This window comes from Alexandromys fortis, unplaced genomic scaffold, assembly GCF_014885135.2.
Source record: "Alexandromys fortis isolate MF-2015 unplaced genomic scaffold, M_Fortis_MF-2015_v1.1 scaffold_88, whole genome shotgun sequence".
NCBI classification, from domain to species: Eukaryota; Metazoa; Chordata; class Mammalia; order Rodentia; family Cricetidae; genus Alexandromys; species Alexandromys fortis.
The window spans coordinates 6,164,529-6,184,046 of NW_026067961.1; the positions used below are offsets into that span (position 1 = coordinate 6,164,529).

General features: G+C 52.7%; 1 protein-coding gene across 4 annotated transcripts in view; it reads left to right on the forward strand.

Moving 5' to 3' along the window:
* Pex14 (peroxisomal biogenesis factor 14) overlaps window positions 1–13,534 on the forward strand; it is a 136,292-nt gene extending 122,758 nt beyond the window's left edge. For all 4 annotated transcript variants that reach the window (XM_050153150.1, XM_050153146.1, XM_050153149.1 and 1 more), the window contains 5 exons: window positions 3,112–3,197; window positions 6,468–6,570; window positions 7,755–7,852; window positions 10,576–10,667; window positions 12,284–13,534. In XM_050153150.1, coding sequence (XP_050009107.1) covers window positions 3,112–3,197; window positions 6,468–6,570; window positions 7,755–7,852; window positions 10,576–10,667; window positions 12,284–12,737 — 833 coding nt within the window. In that variant the 3' untranslated portion in view covers window positions 12,738–13,534. The remainder of the gene's footprint in view (window positions 1–3,111; window positions 3,198–6,467; window positions 6,571–7,754; window positions 7,853–10,575; window positions 10,668–12,283) is intronic.
* Window positions 13,535–19,518: the final 5,984 nt, after the last annotated feature.

Sequence of the window (19,518 nt, forward strand, 5' to 3'; positions counted from 1 at the left end):
AACTAGAGGGAACTTGCAACACACAGGGTTGTCTGTAACCAGCAAGGCAGTCCTTACCTTCATGGATGGCCTTTTCAGATGTGAGCACCTCATTGGGCATCACAGTGTAGTCCAGACGGAGAGTAGGGACATCCTTGTTAACCATAACACAGACCCCAGGCCTCACAAAAGAACACATTGACGCCGGGTGGTGGTGGCACACGCCTTTAATCCCAGCACTTGGGAGGCAGAGGCAGGCAAATCTCTGGGAGTTCGAGGCCAGCCTGGTCTACAAGAGCTAGTTCCGGGGCAGGCACCAAAGCTACAGAGAAACCCTGTCTCGAAAAACCAAAAAAAAAAAAAAAAAAGAACACATTGACAAATACGTCTGTGCACACACACACACACACGAAACATTTGCATGCCACTTAAGACCATAAGCAGAACTACAAAAAAAGAAATAGTCTTTATGATTCTTGTTACAAAGGACTAGTGGCCGTGCTACATAAAAAAAAAGTCTCTCAAAAGTGAGGCGGGGGAGAAATGAAGTAGGAAAATGGAATGCGCACACTGGCCCAAAGGAAATGCATACGGAATAAGGTGGGCGAGCAGAGCAAAGCACCGTTCTGCTGCTGCCAATCTACATCTGCCGAACGCACTGAACGGAAGCTGAAAACGTGGCCAGTGGCTGGATTTGCAAAGCCCTACGGAAGGAGTCTGGCCTGTCTCTTGGCATCACAACCATGCCTTCTGACCCATGTCCCTGTGAAGTCTCAGGTTTTCTGACAGCCTCTATGGGAGCTGACACAAGTCAGTGTGTGTGCTGCAGTTACGGACAGACCAGAGAGGGGCTCTGTGTGTCAGCAAGCAGGTTCCGTGGAATAGCAGACAGCTGTGGGGAAGACGCTGAGAAGTGGGAGGAAGGGGGAGAATCAGATGTGCACCTCGTGCTTTACACGTGTGTAAACATTCTCTGGAAGGATAGCGTGGAGCTGTGGACAGCGGCTGTTTGTAGCAGAGGATGCCTCTTTACAGTACGCTGACTTCTACTTGATGCTTAAACTATGAGTCTTGTCGGAATCTGTAAAATAGAAATGGGAGTTGAAGGCTGGGAGAAGCCATTACATTAATTGCAGTTTTATGGCCAAGATGAGCTGGGCCATGTTGGGGAATCCCAAGTGGATTTCATGAGTACAGGGAAAGAGACATTCTTCCGATCCCCTCTTGCCTCTTGAAAATGCTGTTTAGTAGTCCAGATAGAAAGGGTGTGCCCTCACCTTCTTGGAAGTCATGGGGAATTGGCCTTCCTGGCTGGGCCACATGCCCACAACCCCAGCTCCATGCCTATCCCACCACTAAGCCTGCACGAGACCTCGCTCCTCTCCTTTGGTCCCGAGACAGCAGATGGTGGCAGGTACCTCGGTGAGCTTGCTGGCACAGGTGGAGAGGGAAGGGAGAGGAGGAGAGCTCTCTGAAGCACCAAAGCTGGTTCTAGTCCCCCTCCAAGGGTCCCCACAGTATTCCTGTCCCTCTTTGCTCCCAGGCTTGACTTTGGAGGAAGGTAGCTTCCCCTCAGCCTGTCGGGCGCCCTGTTGGGCAGTTGTTCTTTGGCACAGTACCTTGCTTCATCCGTAACTGCCAAGCGTGCCCACCGTGGTCTCTGTCCTTCCTCTTGGCAGGGCCCCAGAGGCCTGGAGAAAGCAGGCCAGGTTACAGACCCAAGCCCCTCATGAACCCTTCATGGGATGGTAGAGAGCCCACTTGTGTCATGCAAGTAGAATCTCCCTGGCCCACAGAGTATACATCCCAAGACCCCAGTGGAAGCCTGAGACTGGGCGCTCTCTACATACACAGCTGTGATAAAGTTTCACTTACAGTTTAACAGTAGTAAAGTGTAACTGTGGTAGTATGTTGTAATAAAAGGCATGCCCTCCTCACCCCAGGATCTGACAGCCCATCATTGTGTTTTTCTTATTGAGGACGTTCATGTTTTTCCCTTAAGGGAAATGCTTAGGCTTTTCTTAGGCAGATTCAAAGCATCTCAGCCCTTATGCTTTGAGACCATTGTTAAGTGAAATAAGGGTTGCCCAGACTGTGCTGAGATGCTCAGACAATCAGTCTGAGAGGCAGATGGAAATCAGTGTGCGGTAGGCATGTGCCCTATACAGTGTGGATACGCTGGGCAGAGCTCGGTGGGGTCCTGGCGGTCAGAACAGAAGGGCTTGGATGCCATCATTCTACTTAGAATGGTATACAGTTTAAAGCCTGTGAGTTGTTTCTTTCTGGAATTTTCCATTTACTGTTTTCAGATCATAGTTGCAGAAAGGAAGAATACAATAAAAAAAAAAAATGGCCAGGAGCCTGGCATGAGGTGAGGACTGGATGCTCAGTCCACTTCCTCAAAACAATGGCAAATTCTCCTTCTAAAATGTCCTTGACCTCTGATCTAGCCTATTTCCGCCTCTGTGGCCCTTGCAAAAATGTCCCCTACTTCTAGCTTTCCCCAGAGCTATCCCAGTGTTCTCCTGGAACAGAGTTGTGATTGTGGCACTTCCTCTCCCAAGTCCTTCACTGCCACCTCACTGCTGTGGGCTGGTACTCTGATGGCCCCGACCTGTCTTCCTCACCCCACACACACTGGCCTCTAGGACACAGGCTTTGGTCCTGTCCCTCACCATCCTCAGAAGTTGCTTTGCTTCGTCCTTTGCAGACTCGTGTCTTTAGAACCTGAGGAATGAGCAGAGCAGGGAGGCCCAGGTCACTGTGGGCCCTGGTTTATCCCTCTGTGTGGTGTGTAGTCTCTAGAATGATCCTTGTTCCTTGACCTCACAGGCCAGGCCAAAGATCCTCTGACCCGCACTCAAGGCTGGATGCTCAGCTCACAACTGGATACCTCTCCTCAGCATCTCAGGGTCAGGTCACTCCTATCTCCAGTGAGGCAGATGGTTCTGGGAGCCTGAGAAGAAGAGAGGAGAGCCTTACAGACGTTCTGATGGTCACGTGCTACTTTCTACAGCGGTGTGTCTCACTTGCCTGCCAACTGAGACACTCCCACTCCTCCACTCCTAGGGAGGGATGCTGGAGACATGTCCTAGCTTTCTTCCTTTTTTTTTTTTTTTTTCCTACGACTAGGCCCCGGAGGTTCCCGATGGCGAGATTACGGTGCCTTGGCCATCATCATGGCGGGAATTGCATTTGGCTTTCACCAGCTCTACAAGGTAAGTTGCCTCCCAAGGGCAGCAGAGTGTTGTGCCCCGCTACCCTTTGGCGCTCAGCCATCTTTCCTGACCCTTGACTTAGAGAGGCACTGACCTCAGTGGATGCTCTGCCCTAGGCAGTACAGCAAGCGAAACACAAGGCACACAGGCACTGCTGCTCCAGCTTCCCGTGCTGGATCACCCCCACCCCCATCCCCCACCCTCCACCCCCACAGCATGAGCTAAAAGGCCAGGTGGGTGTTCAGAGTAGCGCCTGTTACCAGTGAGAAGTATGTAAATTTTGGGGGGGCGGGGGGGGGCGGGTGTTTCAAGACAGAATTTCTCTGTGTAGGTTTAACTGTCCTGGAACTCACTCTCCAGACCAGGCTGGCCTTGAACTCATAGAGATCTGCCTGTCTGCCTCCCAAGTGCTGGGGTTAAAGGTGTGCGCCACCACCGCCTGGCCGAGAAGTATGTTTGAGAGACATAGTAACCTTGTGGTTAAGAGCTTGGACTCTGGAGCCCAGCTGTATGTGTTGAACCTGACTCTGTCCCAGAGTAGCGGTTTGTCTGTAAGGCAGGACAAGACCAGATGATCTGGCCTCACAGTGGTGTGAAAGTGTGCCTATCCACGTCAGTATTCCCACTTTGGGCACAATACTCAGTGAAGAAACAGAGAGGCTTTGCTTTTGACATTTTGCCCAACCTGTGCAGCAAGTATTCTGGGCACAGTGAAGTAGTTCGGGAGCACCGTGTTGCTTAGGAGGTCAGGTGTATTGATGCGTCTTCTGGCTGTGAGTGAGGGCTTTCAGCATCTGTAGACTTTACCCAGGAGTCAGTCTTGGGACAGTGCTGGAGTGGTGCTGGCTCGTGGGAAGCCCCTTAGATGGCCTTATTCCACCCTGGTATTTACAACTAGCTCAGGGAGCCCACTTCTTGTTTTCTGTGGATTGTGGTAGCATCTGTATAAACGTGGGATTTTCCCTGAGCCTGTGAGTCAGCCAGCCCTCAACCGTAGAGTTGATGCTCGTAGCAGAGCTGAAGGCACTGAACAAACATCTCCCATGATACCAGTGGAAAGGCCCCGCCTTGATTGGGAGAAGCTAGTCTACAAGATGCCCAGCCAGGATGGCCCCAGAGCCAGGATGGCCCCACAGCCAGGCCTGCTTACCCTGGAGAGAAGCCATGTTCTCTTCTGAGGTCTCCCACTAATCCAGCATGATTTGGTGACTTGTTTGTTTGTTTGTTTTTCAAGACAGGGTTTCTCTATCTAGCCCTGGACGTCCTGGAATTAGCTGTGTAGACCAGACTGGCCTTGAACTCACGGAGATCTACCTGCCTCTGCCTCCTGAGTGCTGGGGAAAAAAGATGTGTGCCACCACCGCTACCCAGCAACTTTTTTTTTTTAAGGACCCTATTGAATTCCCAGGCTTGCAGTGTAGATTTTAGCCAGGAAATGTGTGTAAACCTTGCATTCTTGGATACTTAGTTTTTGACTTCATAGGATAGATAATGACAGAGTTGTGGCAGAAAGTAACTCTTCAGTGTAGTGTCTGTTGCCAGAATAGCAATTCCTGTGCAGAAATTCAGAAGCTTGGGACATCCGCTGCTGAGCTGCTGTGTTGCCTTGTATGCATGGGGCAGCCTCTCAGGTCGCTGGCTGCAGCTGCAGACAGACGCCAACACAGAGTGTCCTGTGAACAACACATGATTGTCCCATCGCCTGCCCCCCACCCTCCAAGAGAACAGGAGGTGTGACACTTTGGTTCAGATGTGACACAGAGATTGCCGCCTGTTTCCGTGTTGCTCTGGCCACCAGCCTGCTTTAAAAAGAAAGGAAACATTGAAGTGTTGGTCACAATGGTGACACAACAATGTCTTCAGCATCTTCTGGTACTTTTCTTTAAGTTTTTAAAAAGTGGGGGACTGTCTTGCCTTGTATAGGCACAGAGATTTAGCCAGAGCAGTGGCAGCACTCCCTGCTCACGGGCTCTGGCCCGAGGAATTGTGGGTAGCTGGTTGTGCGACTGAGAATTTCTTGACTTTTATACTTAGGAAACGTCAGGCTGAGTTGATGAGTTCCGCCAGGTTGTGGGTAATAACTCACACTGTGGCTGCAAAGCACTTTGCAAAATAGAAACGGCTTCTGTGCACATGCTAAGTGGCGAGCTTCACTCGGAGTTTCTCTTGAAATGAGTTCTCCCACAAACCCCCATGAGACTTGCTTTTCTTCCCTAGTACAGAACCCATAATGGAGAACATTCTCTCTGTTTTTCCTGTCTGGAACCCAAATAAACAGAAAATCTAAGTTCTCTCTGGGTACCACTTGCCAGGCTTGTGTGCTTGGCTGAAACAGTGTCCTCTCAGATTGATGTGGACCTCAACTCCCTAGAGTGGGGGCCAGAAGGTCTCCAGATCCCAAACTGCTTGGTGGCAAAGCACAGGCTCTCCCATCTGTCCTCCCAGCACCTGCTACTGCTACCTCCAACCCCTGTACTTCCTTGTTCCACGCCCTACAGATTTCCAGCTGTGCCCCCCTCTTTCCCAAAGGATAGGGAGGCTGGTCATAGGTGTTCCTTCCTGGTGGCCCCGCAGTCAGCAGCCTTGGCTTCCTGTGTCCCTGGTGCAGTTTTTCCTCTGCCTGTCTTTCAGTTCTGGGAGGGTCTAGGCTGTTTTGGCTTCCCATGAAGAAAGCCCCTTCTGATGTTTAGAAGAGTTCAAGGTGCCCTCTTTATTCCCACCGTGGAAGATAACCACCCCAGAAGCTGTTGATTTTCCCCCTTCTCCAGTAACCTTGTGTTTACGCAGATCTAATGCTATTTCTGGATGGGTGAGGCCGTTTGTTTCATTCACAGAGTTCAGGTGTTAAAGATTCAGAAAGGAACAGTGAAAGCTGCTTTGCTCTCCCCCAGAGCCACCCACCGTGGGGCCAGTGCCTGGCCTGGCCTCTAGCCCTCTACAGTCTCCTTAGAACTTTTCAAGTAGAGTTTACAAGCATCGTAGACATATATATATATATGAAAAGTAAGTGAAAGGGACGAGGGACAGCTCAGAGACCTGGCTCTGCCTCTGCTAGACACCCCTGACTCCTCCTCCCCTTCTTTTGATCTTTGTCCTTGTTCCCGCAGAAGTTCTTAGGAGGCCGTAAGCAGCCCTGTAACTTTCTCAAGCACTTTTTTTCTAGTATGGAGTGTGTTGGGACTGGAGTGACCCACAGAAGATCAGGGCAAATTGGGTGGTGGGATTTGAGAGGCTGGTGTGGCCACCTCCTCACCTGGTCCCTTCGTGCAGAAGTACCTGCTGCCCCTCATCCTGGGAGGCCGAGAGGACAGGAAGCAGCTAGAGAGGATGGCGGCGAGTCTCTCCGAACTGAGTGGCAGCGTGGCCCAGACAGGTAAAGATTAATGACTCCATCAAGTCACCCCTCAAAGCCCCTTCACGCAGCCCCTTTCGGCCCCTCCCTCTCCCTCCGTCTCCACTCTGTGGTGACTTCATTTATCTGCTCTGAGAATCTGTTCACATTTGCAAATGAAGCCGCCGTCATTTCGGTTTAATTTGAAATTGCTTGTTTACTGTCGGCGCGGCCTCAATTAATTATGTTTTTACGGAAAGGCTCCCAACCTCAGAATATTAATAAGGGGAATAAAATGACAGCCTTTCTAAGGGCTGTAAAGTTCATTTTTAATTTCTGCTTCTATGAGGTTTTCAGGGGGGTTTTCAGTGATTTCCCCCTTCCCTCGAAGAATCCAGTTGCAGGGTCAAGAGAGTCTGTAATTACTGTGGCTCCCAGGACCCCTGCCACCTCCTCTGTTATCGACTCCATGCCGATGGCACTCAATACCTGCTGCCCCAGTGATGGCCCAGATTAGCTAGGACCTGTTGTGGCAGAGGTGGTTCTTCTCCTTTATGAACTTGTTTACTAAGTGGAAGCTGTACATCTAAACCTTGAGGCAGGGAGAAGAGTCACCTGTCCCAGGCAGGAGTCAGTCCCTCACTGGCACCTGTGCAGAGATGTCTGGAGTCCTCTAACTCGTCTGTCCCATGGGCCATTGCTCCTAGGAGGCAGGAACATAGTAGTAGTCACAGGCCTCAACAGGTCACATGGTAGAGCGGCCTTGACAAGTCCTCAGTGGGGCAGAACAGAATGGGAAAAACCAGCGCAGGTGGGACTTGTACTTTCCCATTCCTGGATATGGCCGGAGACCTGAGTCTCAGTCCTCCTGGGACTGAAGCTACCCTAGAGCACCCAAGGCCACCGTGAGTCCGGAGAGATGAATGATTGGAGCATGGCAGGAGCTAGAGAGCCAGGCATGTCACAGCCAGGCATAATTAGAGGGGAGAGGTTTTGGACGGATGTACTGTTGACCACGGACAGGCACACAATGGGAAGATGAAGGAGAAACACCAGAGGTTACACACAGTGCGGGTGGATCACCCCAGGCACAGATAAATTATCTGGGTGTAGGGGCAGGGCCTACAGATAAATTACACATAGCAAGGAGGCGGGCAGCTTGCAGGTATGTGGGCGAGGAGGGAACCTTGGGCACTGACTACCAGATGTAATGCTCTCTTCTCCAGTGACTCAGGTACAGACAACGCTGGCCTCTGTCCAAGAGCTACTGAGACAGCAGCAGCAGAAGGTCCAGGAGCTGGCCCATGAGCTGGCCGCTGCCAAGGTACTTATCTTTGGACCCTTGGGTCCCCAGGCCCAGGTCTGTTCCGTTTAGCTCTAAGGTCTCCACCTGTCTACTGTCTTCTGAGGGCCTGGTGTCCTCCGCTTGTCATCTTCTGTCATGGGTGACACCTCAGGCTGACGCTGTCCTCCATTAAAGAAGCGGGGCACCACTGTCTCGGTGTAGCACTAACCGTCAACAATGATGTTCCTGTTTTTGTGCCACCTCCTGACAACAGGAATGAAAAGCCACCCTCTGCTGCTGGACTTTTGATGGCAGGCATGCCCCGGCAGGCTGTAGGTCACAGCCTGGCCAAGGAGAAGTCCAGGCAACAGAGAAACGCACCATGGACGGTTTCCTAGTTCCCACTCTGCCAAAGGTGCTGGGCTCAGCCTTGTAGTGGGCAGTTCCTAGACCTAGAATCCATGGGGTCAGATGATCTGAAAGGAATTAGAGCCAACCAGGGTTGACTGAAGTGCTTTCCATGCCTCGCTGCTTAGGTCTGGAGCAGTCTGCTCAACAGCAGACTGGGGGGTCAGTCTGTCTGGATAAAATCCTCACTCTTCACTTTGCCAGCTGTTAGACCACAGGCAAAAGTTGCGTATGTGTTCTGAGTCTGTTTGTAAGATGGAGCTGGGACAGTATCTACTTTGTTGTGTGTCTTCTGTGCTTAAGAGTGGTGTCTGGTACTAGTCAGAGCCGAGGATTCAGGTCCTCAGCTTTGGGTGTGAAGTGTCATCCCCAAAGCACCGATCTTAGCTAGAAGGATCTGAGAGGCAGCATCTGCTGGGTCCATGGGACTCTCTGGAAGATCCCGCCCGAGCTGCTGCCAGGGGTGCTGAGCAGACCGCACAGCTGGACTGCAGATCCAGGAAACTGAGCATCTTTGCACTTGTGCTGGAGCCCAGGGTCCTTGTTGTGAGGAAGGTTCCCAAGAGCCCTCTCCCAACATCCATTCCATTTTACACACAGTCTGTCTCACTTCCTGCTCAGGTGACTGGGTGCTACCCTGCTGGGCTGTGTGTCCCCTCCAGGCAGCTGTAAAGCAAGCAGGAAGGCCGTGTGCTCCCATTTGACTGTTATCATTCAGATCTGTGGCCTGCCAGTGGCCAGCAGCCATTCCGGAAATTGGAAAAGTGTTCTCAGGCCCTAAGCACGAGATGAAGACCACGTGTTGTACTTTAAGAGGGCGGGGCTGACTGGCTTGGGGGTCTGGGAGGGTCTGCAGTTGTCACAGCTCCCGCCCCACAGAGCATTTCTCTGTTCTCCCCGCCGAAGTGGGGCTCTGGCCTGGCACCCAGGCCCACAGTGTGTGCGGACTCCTCTTACCCCATAAACCAAAGATTCAAGCTATGTTTTCTCAGCTGTAATGTAAGTTTTTATATCTGCCTTCCAAACTCCTACTGGAGTACTGTAAAAAATGAAAAGAAGAGCTTTAAGTAATTAAAAACCTACATAAAACTGAAGCCTGCGAGTTTGCTACAACTGTTTTTTAAAGAGACTGGCTAAAAAGCCCCAGATGTCAGGTTTTATTTCTAAATCCTGGCATCTGGCACCATGTGCGTTTGGAAATCTGAGTCCTTTGTGGCCAGTGAGTGGAAATCGCTCCCTTGTTAATGGGCTGCTGTAGCTGTCAAGGGCTCGCAGAAGCCAGAACAGTGGCTCCCGGGCCTTGTGGTCTGGTGTACGGACCCTATGGCGATGCGTGTGAGGACATTGGCCACTCCCTGCTCCCTCTAGATTCCCCCAGTCTTCCTTTCTGAGACCAGCAGCAGAGAGGTTTCTTCCCGCAAAAGTGTGCCCAGTGGGCTGTCTAGGCTAGCCTAACGTACCCCACCTTGTCAGGAACCATGGGATATCCAGGGGTGTCCCTTCAGCAGCCTGGGGAGAGTCTGGTGAATTGAGAGCCTCCTGCCTCTCATGCCTGCCCACACAGACCACGTGGCCATCCACAGCCTTGACGTGTGAACCGCTGCCTGGCCTTTCCTCTTCACACTGTAAAGCATGACTCGCTGAGGTTTAGTGGTAGGAAGGTGCCCTACCCCTGCCCTTTGGAGGCCATGTTGAGGCCTTCTCACCACTCAGCCTTGATTTGTCCCAAAGAATAAATAAGATTGGATGGCGTGGGGTTTGGCTAGGGGCGTCCTTGTTGACCCTGGGAAGGCCCTGGAGACCCGAGGTCATCGCCAGAGCAGAGATCCCGAGCAGCATGGAGACTGCAGTAGGGTGAGGCTGCCATCTTGCCCTGCTTAAAGGCAGAACTGCAGACAGTGGTCTCTCTCCGGCTGTGCTCCTGCTGTCCATGGCCTCTCCTGACTGGTTAGCCCTGATTTCTGGGGGAACTGGGTTTCAGGGTGGTGGTTTAAATGGAAGTTTCAGGTATTCGACAGAAGTGGAAGATTCTCATGGCTACGAAAGCCCCTCCGCTGTCACCTGCCACTATGAATATGTCAGTGTCTGTGGGAGGGATGGGCTTGTTTGTTAATTTACACGACGCTGTAGTGCCAGCCTGCGGCCATGCGGTGATCCTAGCGTCACTGTACACCCAGACAGGGTTTGGGGACTGTTTCTAGGGTGCTGTCACGGGCAGGTGTGACTGATAGAGTGGGAAACAGAATGGCTTACAGCTGCTGCCCCATCCAGGGTCCTTCTAAGTCCCCCGACACCTGACCCAGGCTGGCAACAGGCACCATTATGACCCATGTTCCCTGTGTTCTGACTTTCAGGCCACCACGTCAACCAACTGGATCCTGGAGTCCCAGAACATCAATGAGCTCAAGTCGGAAATCAACTCCTTGAAAGGGCTTCTTCTGAATCGGTAGGAGGGGACGCTTGGGGCTCAGTCTTGTCCAGGGTCAACCTGGTGGGGATGTGACTTGTGGGCTGGTCCAGCAGTCACGGGCGGGACAGGACCCCTCACTGAGCTGGAAGATGAAGATCCTACCTCCCCACATCAGGAGGACAGTGTCCACAGCGTCGCATTCAAAACCGATCGAGAGGGACAGCACTGAGGCAGAGCAGGGAACTTGACTGATACAGGGCACCTGGAGGCAGCCACTCCTTCCTGAGCATTGCACCTCTCTAGACAGCCTTGCTCGACAACACCCCCTGGGGTACAGGGAGTGAGAGCTTGCAGAATCAGAGTCAGCAGAATAAGCGCTGCCCCCACGAAGCTTCCCGGTGCCCCCTGTAGCAGCAGCACATTGTTCTCAGGGCAGCCCTGATTGGGGAGTGCCCAGGTCGAAAACTTGAAGGGCAATGTCCAGGAAGCCGGAGTGAGCAGTCAGTCTGCCTGAGTGTGCCCTAGCAGGCTGGGCCTGGACATGTGTATGTCTGCTTGGCCAGAAACAAGACCATGATGCCCAAGGTGGGCTTTGTAGGGGTGCAAGGATGGGGTAAGGAGTGCCGTGGTGAGCCCAAACTGGAGCCCAAAGCGGAGGAGGCTTTAGGAAGCCTCCTAAAACACAATTTTTGGGGGGTGGGGGTGGGTGGCACAGGACAGATGGACGGACAGACATGGATCTCTACAGCAGATATGGGCAAGCCAGGCAGGGCAGGCAGGTTGTTCTTAGAAGTCTTTGGCTTTCCAAACTTAGAGAGGTGACTGTGTGACTAAGAGACACATGCAGGCAGTGGGTGACACTCAAGCCAAGAAAACGACAAACAGAGTTTCTTAGTGCGTTTATATGCTGATGAGTGCTGCCACCGGGTGGGCTCTGGGTCCGAGACTGACTCTGCAGCTGATGCTGGAAGGTGGCACAGCCCTGGACAGGAGCAGGCTGTCCTCAGCCTTTGCAGAAACAAGGCTGTCATAGAGCTCCGTTTCTGAGCCATGACCACGCTGACCTGACTTCAGATATGTCCTGGCACGGGCGTCACTCTGGGCAGGCTGCTGGTCCGGGGCCTGGAAGGAGAGCTGGCTTCTCCTTGGGCTCACAGGTTTCCAGCAGAGGGTTCTAACGTTACCTTTTGCTCTTAATGCCTCTGCGCCCTGACCAGTAGCCAGGGTTCCCCACTGCTGCCTTGTGCTGAAATGATGAACGCACTAACCAGGGTTCTTGTGTTCCCAGTCTTGGTCCCTTTGGCTTCCTGTTTTGTCCCTGTGTAGCCACAGGAGTGGAACAGGGACAGTGTTGCATAGGGTGGGGCAGGCCCCAGAGTGTGTTGCACCTCCAGCTGGCAGACCAGCAGCTGCCAAGGCAGGTCCTGCCCTGAGGTGGTGTGAGGCTGCATTAGGACAGTGTTAGCACACGGCACTTCCGGTATCCAGCTTGACTAATGAGACCTCAAGTCCCCTGCTTTGTGGCCCTGGAAGAACTGTTCCCATCACTGAGCCTTCAGGGATCAGGGATCAAGGGAGTGTGTGACTCTGGAGCCTGAAGTGATGCTATCACCAACCTCTGCCTACTTCCTTTTTTCTTCTTCCACTGCCAGGAGGCAGTTCCCTCCCTCCCCATCAGCCCCGAAGATCCCCTCCTGGCAGATCCCAGTGAAGTCTCCGTCACCCTCCAGCCCCGCAGCCGTGAACCACCACAGCAGCAGTGACATCTCCCCAGTCAGCAATGAATCCACATCATCCTCTCCTGGGAAGGAGAGCCACAGCCCTGAGGGCTCCACAGCCACATACCACCTGCTGGGCCCCCAGGAAGAGGGTGAGGGGGTGGTAGATGTCAAAGGCCAGGTGAGGATGGAGGTGCAGGGTGAGGAGGAGAAGAGGGAGGACAAGGAGGACGAGGAGGATGAGGACGACGATGTGAGCCACGTGGATGAGGAGGATGTCCTCGGGGTACAGAGGGAGGACCGGCGGGGCGGGGATGGGCAGATCAATGAACAGGTAGAGAAGCTGCGGCGGCCAGAGGGTGCCAGCAATGAGAGTGAGCGAGACTAGGGCTGGCACTTGTTTGCCTGCCTTTCCAGCGACCCAGGACATCAGTGGCAGGTGGGCATGAGTCGTGGCTCTGCCTCCATGAGGGTGGCCAGCAACCCAAGCAGGGATGGGGCCGTCCTCAGATGCAGCAGTGTGGGGTTGCATTTCTGTTCACCAGCCTCCCAGACACCTCCCCCGGCCTCAGCCCTAGCCTTGGCCCTGGTGGCTCTGGCTTTTCACAGCCAGGCGGAGGACTCAGGAGCCTTGTGCTCAAGCCCCTGCTGAACCCCTCCTGGACAGGTGTCTTGTCCAGGTGTGTCCTCTAAGATCTTGACTACCTGACACCGTGCATGGCATCTCCTGCCTCCTGTCACCTTCGTGCAGGGAGAACTATGCCCCCCTTGGTCTTGCTGTCTCCCACTGTGCCCTGGCTGGCCTGTGGTTTCTTCTTTGCCTGTTCCAAAAGCCAGAGTCCTGGACCTGCCCTTCATTTGTGGGCCTACCAGGACCCAGCCTCCCCACAGCCAGGTCCTGGCAGACAGATGCTGCCCTTGGGCACCTGTCCCCAGCCCACCTGCCCTGTTGTCCTGTATACTACACAAGAGCATCCTCGCTTGCTGTGTTACGGTTTGGCTACTCGGTGGTGAGGCGTGCTTCTCCCTCCTGCAGTGGAGCCAGGCAGCAGGGCCTTCCTGACCAACAGCCACGTCTGCTCTTCCCACCGAGAAACACATGTTCATTTATGTGATCATGTATAGATTTCAGAATATAAGATATGACTGTACATAATTGTAATAAATATGAGTTGCCATATTTAACTCCTGGCTCTGACCTCGTCTGCTAGCACCTGCGTCTCTGAGGTGGGTCTCAGTTAAAGCTCCACCAGGTGACCACCAGAGTAGGGCCCCGAGGGACATGGGCTCCCAGGGACCTGTCAGAGCCGCTCACCCAGGACTGGAGGGGCTCCTTCCTTGCGCTGGTGTCTGTGGAGGGCGACATTCCCCTGAGAGCAGGAAGGAAGGGACTCGTTACTGTATATAGACCTGCTGCTGCAGGATGAGCTGCCTTCCTTAAATGGATGCACATTCCCCAGGAGCCCGTCTGTGCTCTGCTAGTCCCTCGCCTGCTCGCTCGAGCCCTCCCTGTCTCCCTTTAACCTTCACAGTGTGCTGAGCTATGACCAGAAAGCTGGGGCAGGAGGAGCACCCTCCGAGGGACACTCTCCACTCCTTCCATCGCGGTCTGGCCAGGCCTGGAGCCATGGAGAGTAGCCTATCATGTGCCTCGCGTGGGTGTGGGCCTGAGAAGTGGAGCGTGCCCAGTAGTAGCCACTGCTGAAGGCAGAGCCACACAGCAAAGCACCTGTCCCTCCAGCGGCCTTGCAGGCCACTGCTCCCCATTGTCCTGGGAAAGGAGGGCAGGACATACAGTGTAGCTGAGGGGTGTGGCTTTGGGCTGCTTTTGTCCCAGATGTCTACCTCCCAGTACTGTCTCTGCCTCAGGTCTCCCCTTCATACCCCCCCCCCCCCCCCCCCCCCCCCCCTGGCCCCCCCCCCCCCCCCCCCCCCCCCCCCCCCCCCCGCATGAATCCTCTGGGCTGGATCTCCAGCCTCCTGGTCCCTGGATAGAAGCAGAGCCCTGGAAAACGCGCCCTGCAGGCATTCTTCTCTTGTCCCTGACGAAGCCATGTTTCTTCACTCCTGGGGACCACATTCGAGCATGGCTGGGGGACCTTGTTCTCCCAGGAACCCCAAGGAGTCCTAGTGTCAAGAGGCAGGTGGGTAGACCGAGCTGGGCCGTCAGAGGGCTGGGTCATGTCCCTCTAGTGAATGGGACCCTGGACCCTGGGAACATGGTTGCTGTGCGATCACAACCCTCTTTGGCTTAGTAAGCATTTGTACTGTTGGTACCTTCTGAGGTCCCCCCAAAGGGAACCAAACAGACTAGAAGGGCAGATACCCTGAGACAAATGAAGTCAGAGCAGGGGCTTTGGCAGCTTCCGCCACCCTCCAATACTCTGAGAGTCCTCTGTCCCTTTTCGCCCCTGTGTTTTCCCCACCTGGGGGTGTTACCAGGTGGGGGGGCCTAGACTCACGCTCAGAAGAGAAGGGACAGAAACCTGGCTTCAGCTTTGGAGGACAGAGTCTGGCGTGACTTCAGGGATAGAAAAGCCCCTCCCCAAACTGTGTGAGGGCTGCCTAATAAAGGCGGCTGCTGGACAGGGGAAACGGCCCTTTGAAAAAAGCCTTTCATTAGAAAAATAATGCATTTCATCCAAATAAGGTAAAAATATTTGGAATGGGGCAGAAGTGAGCAGCGCCTGTCAGGCCCTCTCTGGAAGGGAGTACATTATTAAACTCAATTACGATGTCTTTTTATAAAGTGTCGTTTGGGAGAGGACGAACCCCAGTGCTTGGAGGCCGTACCCAGCTGTCTTGACCCCCCTGCATGAGCTCCCCTCAGACTCTGGCCTCCCCCATGCCGGCTGACTCATTGCAACTACCTTGGGCAGGATAGAAAGGACGGTGGAAGTTGCCACCCAGGGAGGAGGATGCTGGGCGTGGGGGAGCATCGTTGGAGCTTGTGGGTCTGCATCAGGCATCCCAGGCATGGCTGGTGGGGAAAGGAGTGCCCGGGGACTACTAAGTTTGTACCCCAAAGTGTTGGGCTTCTCGTAGTATATGTACATAAAATATATGTATTCAGGAAAAACTCGTGTCTTGGGAGGGGATAGAGGGACCTTCTGCCTGGACAGCTGAGTTGTGACTTAATGTTTGTAGGATTTCCTGTTAGTCCTCATGCTGAGCGACTTGCCCATTGATAGGAAAAGGGTCTGTGATCGTCCTTTGGGGCCCTCATACCCACTGCTCACTTGGGCCCATCCAGGCTTGAGAAGGCACTAGCTTTTGGGGGTTTCAGCCAGGCCGCTCCTGGGCACTGCCCTGCACCTGCTCAGGGAAGGAGGCAATCTGTAGTCACTCTCAGGAGCACGCTTGGTCTAAACAGTTCGGTGGGACACCAGAGCAGAAGGCACCGGGGAGGTCCCACTCACGTGGAGTACTCCCTGGGCATGAAGCCCAGGCCTCACTGGCCTTTTGGCAGGTGGAGCCTGGCTACTCTCCTCAACCTGCTCCTGGCATGGCACAGGTCTTTCTCATCCAGACCCATCCTGTCTGGCCAAGTGGCTAAGGGAGGCATGTTAGCTGATACCTCAGGGTCTCTACATGAGGTGGCATGCCTGTTGCCATTGAACACATTACATACGGCCACAGGGGCCTGCTGTTTCCACACCCCTGCCTGCACAATCCAATCTCGGGTCAAACCCCGCGGCTCCTCATCAGAAACGAGTTTGAGAGTTGGGCCTGCCTCTCGGGTGGATTTACCTGAAAGATGAACAAACTATAGTTCATATTCCCAGGAGGCCTCAGAGTCCGCATCCACCCAGGAGAGGGTGGGTTTATTGCCGCTTTATAAGGAGATGCCTGGAGTCTGTCCTTTGCTCTACTGTGAGGCCTGGGAAGACTTTAAAGGAACAGGGATGTTGGATCTGGTAGCTCATGCCTCCAGTCCCAGCTACCTGGGAAGCTTCAGCAGCCCAAGAGTTCCAGACTCTGGAGAGACCCTCAAAGAATAAAGAAAACCCAAGTAGAGTAGGAGGCGTGTGGCTTTAGATGCAGCTGCTCCTCGACTTACAGTACAGTCAGCAAGCCTGCCCTCGTTGAAAAGTTAAATGGGAAATTCCCATAACACGCTAGTGTCCAAACCCCCCCCCCTCACGACAGCATGGCGCGCTGGCATGGGGCCACTTCCTTTGCTATGGCCGCTGGACTGCGAGCTCTGACTGCTTCTGGTTCAATTGCGCTTTGGTTTTTATGTGTGTTCACACACATGTGGATATGCACGTGGAGGCCAGAGACAGCCTCTGCTGTCATTCTTAGGAATACTGTCCACTGCCTTTGAGACATCTCTCATTGGCCTGCCGCTGTCGGGCTTGACTGGCCTTGAGCCCCGGGGGACCCGCCAGTCGCTACCTCCCCGGCATGTGCCGCCATGGCATGTGCCGCCATGCCAGCATTTCTACACGGGTTCTAGGAGCCAAGCGTGGGCCTTTGTACTTACAGGACAGGTGCTTTACCAGTTCAGCCATCGCTCCAGCCCCCTCGGACTGTGGTTTCTGTGGACTCTAAATCTGTGGTACCTCAGATGTGTGTGCTGGCTAGCCTGTCTCCCCAACCCTGACATCATCTCCAGGGTACAGCATTTGGCCTCCAGAGACTCAGGCAAAGCTAAGGGCTGGACGTTTTGAGGCAGGTAGGCCTAGGTAAAGTTCCTTGGTGGGGAAGCGGGGTCTCCCTTTAGTGGCATGCTCTCTCAGAGGCCAAGCAGCTGCCCGCCACATCCTGGAAGTCACTGTCTGTCAGCTTGCCTCCGGGTTGTGGTAGCTCTTGTCAGAAATGAAGGCCCAGGTGGCCCTCTTATCTCTGCAAGGTCCCCAGCACTCTGGGGGCCTTGCTTCTTTTTTTTTTTTTTTTAATTTATTAAAGATTTCTGTCTCTTCCCCACCTCTGCCTCCCCTTTCCCTTCCCCTCCCCCAATCAAGTCCCCCCCCCCTCGTCAGCCCAAAGAGCAATCAGGGTTCTCTGCCTGTGGGAAGTCCAAGGACCACCCTCCTCCATCCAGGTCTCGTAAGGTGAGCATCCAGACTGCCTAGGCTCCCACAAAGCCAATACGTGCAGTAGGCTCAAAAACCCATTGCTCATGTTCTTGAGGTCTCAGTAGTCCGGGGCCTTGCTTCTTAGAGGCCCGACCTGTCCTTAGGTGATGTGGGAGTGTCATATATCAATCTGTTGATTTCATTGGTTAAGTTATAATAAACCAACTGCTTGGCCTCAGCTTGGAACATAGATGGGAGGAGTAAACAGAATAGAATTCTGGGCGGAAGAGGAAGTGAGGTCAGACTCTGCTCTGCTCCCAGAGAGACCCGACAGCTCTGCTGGGACACAGACGCCATGCTCAGCTCTCCCGGGTAGACGCGATAGCTCTGCTCTCTGAGGCACACGCGATGAAGATGGATGTAGGCTAGAATCTTCCCGGTAAGCGCACCTTGGGGTGCTTACAAACATCATTAGAAATGGGCTAGTCCAGGTGCGAGAATTAGCCTATAAGGGCTAGAGTATGGACCAAGCAGTTCTTTAAATGAATACAGTTTGTGTGTTGTTATTTCGGGCATAAGCTAGCCAAGCGGCCGGGGTGTTGGGGACGCAGCCCCGCCGCTCCTATTTCAACAGATGGCTCCCAAACGTGTGGCTAACTGAATCCACAAAAAGCCTGAGAAAGCTTGGGAAAGGGTAAAGCATGTTTTCTTGATGGCAGCAATTTCTTGGGTCTACTCTGCTTGCTAGAGGCAAGCAAGCGCTCTCATCTAAGAGAGGCTTCCTGACTCAGCTTCAGCTGCAAAACCCTGCAGCTCATTAAGAGGTCCTGCCACGAAACACTTAAACGGTGTTGGTGAAAAGCTGAACGCATGCTTTTCGGTTTTCAGCCGTAGCAGGAAAAAAGTTGTGCTGTTTAAAAATGCCGGCTTTCTGGGCCGTCCTGCCAGGGCAAACTCTGACTGAGGCAGGAGGGCCAACTACCGAGAGAGGACTTGACTGTTGTCTGTTGTAGCTCGCTGGCTGGCAGGGACCTTGAAACGCCATAGAATTGTGGCTATAAACATGGCTACAGCCTGTATCTCCGCCATGAGGCTGGAAAGCTAAGGAATGGACTGGATCTAGCTGGCAAAGCCACGGCTTTAATCCTACTCATATTGCTCAGTAATTTAAAGGCTCGTGTGGTCAGAAAAAGAGAGATATACAGTAAAGAGATTCAAAGACAAAGAAAATGTTTAAATGATTTACAGTGTTAAAAATGTATGCAGACTAAAAGTTAAAATTCTTAAAGTAAAAAAAAAAGTAAGAAAAAGAGAAGTTGTGTGTGGTAGTACACGCCTTTAATCCCAACGCTTGGGAGGCAGAGGGAGATTGACCTCTGTGACTTCAAGGTGTGGTAGCACACGCCTTTAATCCCAGTGCCTAGAAGGCAGAGACAAACAGATCTCTGTGAGTTCAAGGTGTAGTAGCAAACACCTTTAATCCCAATGCCTGGGAGGCAGAGACAGGCAGATCTCTGAGAGTTCAAGGAGAGCCTGGTCTACAGAGTTATTCCAGGTCAAAGAGATACAGAGAATATAAAATAAAAGTAAAAATAAACGAAATAGAGGTTAAAATAAAGCGTACAAAGATGGAAAATACACAGAGAATCTTGATACTGTATACTATTATGCTCTCTTTGAATTGTTTGAATGCTGAGGAAGGAGCAACAGCTGCCAAAAGATATTTGTTTATAAATGCTGCTGAACTAATCCATCGTAGAGATTTTGATGCCTTGACTTTGAAATTTGGATCTAAGGACATGATACTTTGGAAAGGAGTTTCTTTTTTTGTTTTCACAGAGGATGAGACCCTGTTCATTTCTTCTATTCCGATATGGTATGATGGACCACGCCCTCCTGAACGGTTGCTGTGAATACCTTCAGAAAATTGCTTCGCTCAACTGCCAACTGAGATGAAACTAGCACACAGGTTATACCATGAAAGACCTAATTAACGACGCCCCCATTCAGCAGGAAGCAGTTTGGAGAGAAAAAACTGCGCCCATGTTCCCAAATATGGTTTATAAATGTTCTTTTACATTTAAAGGGGGATATGATATAGATATGAATAATTTGCATTAGTATAGATTTTGCTTTATTGATAGAGAT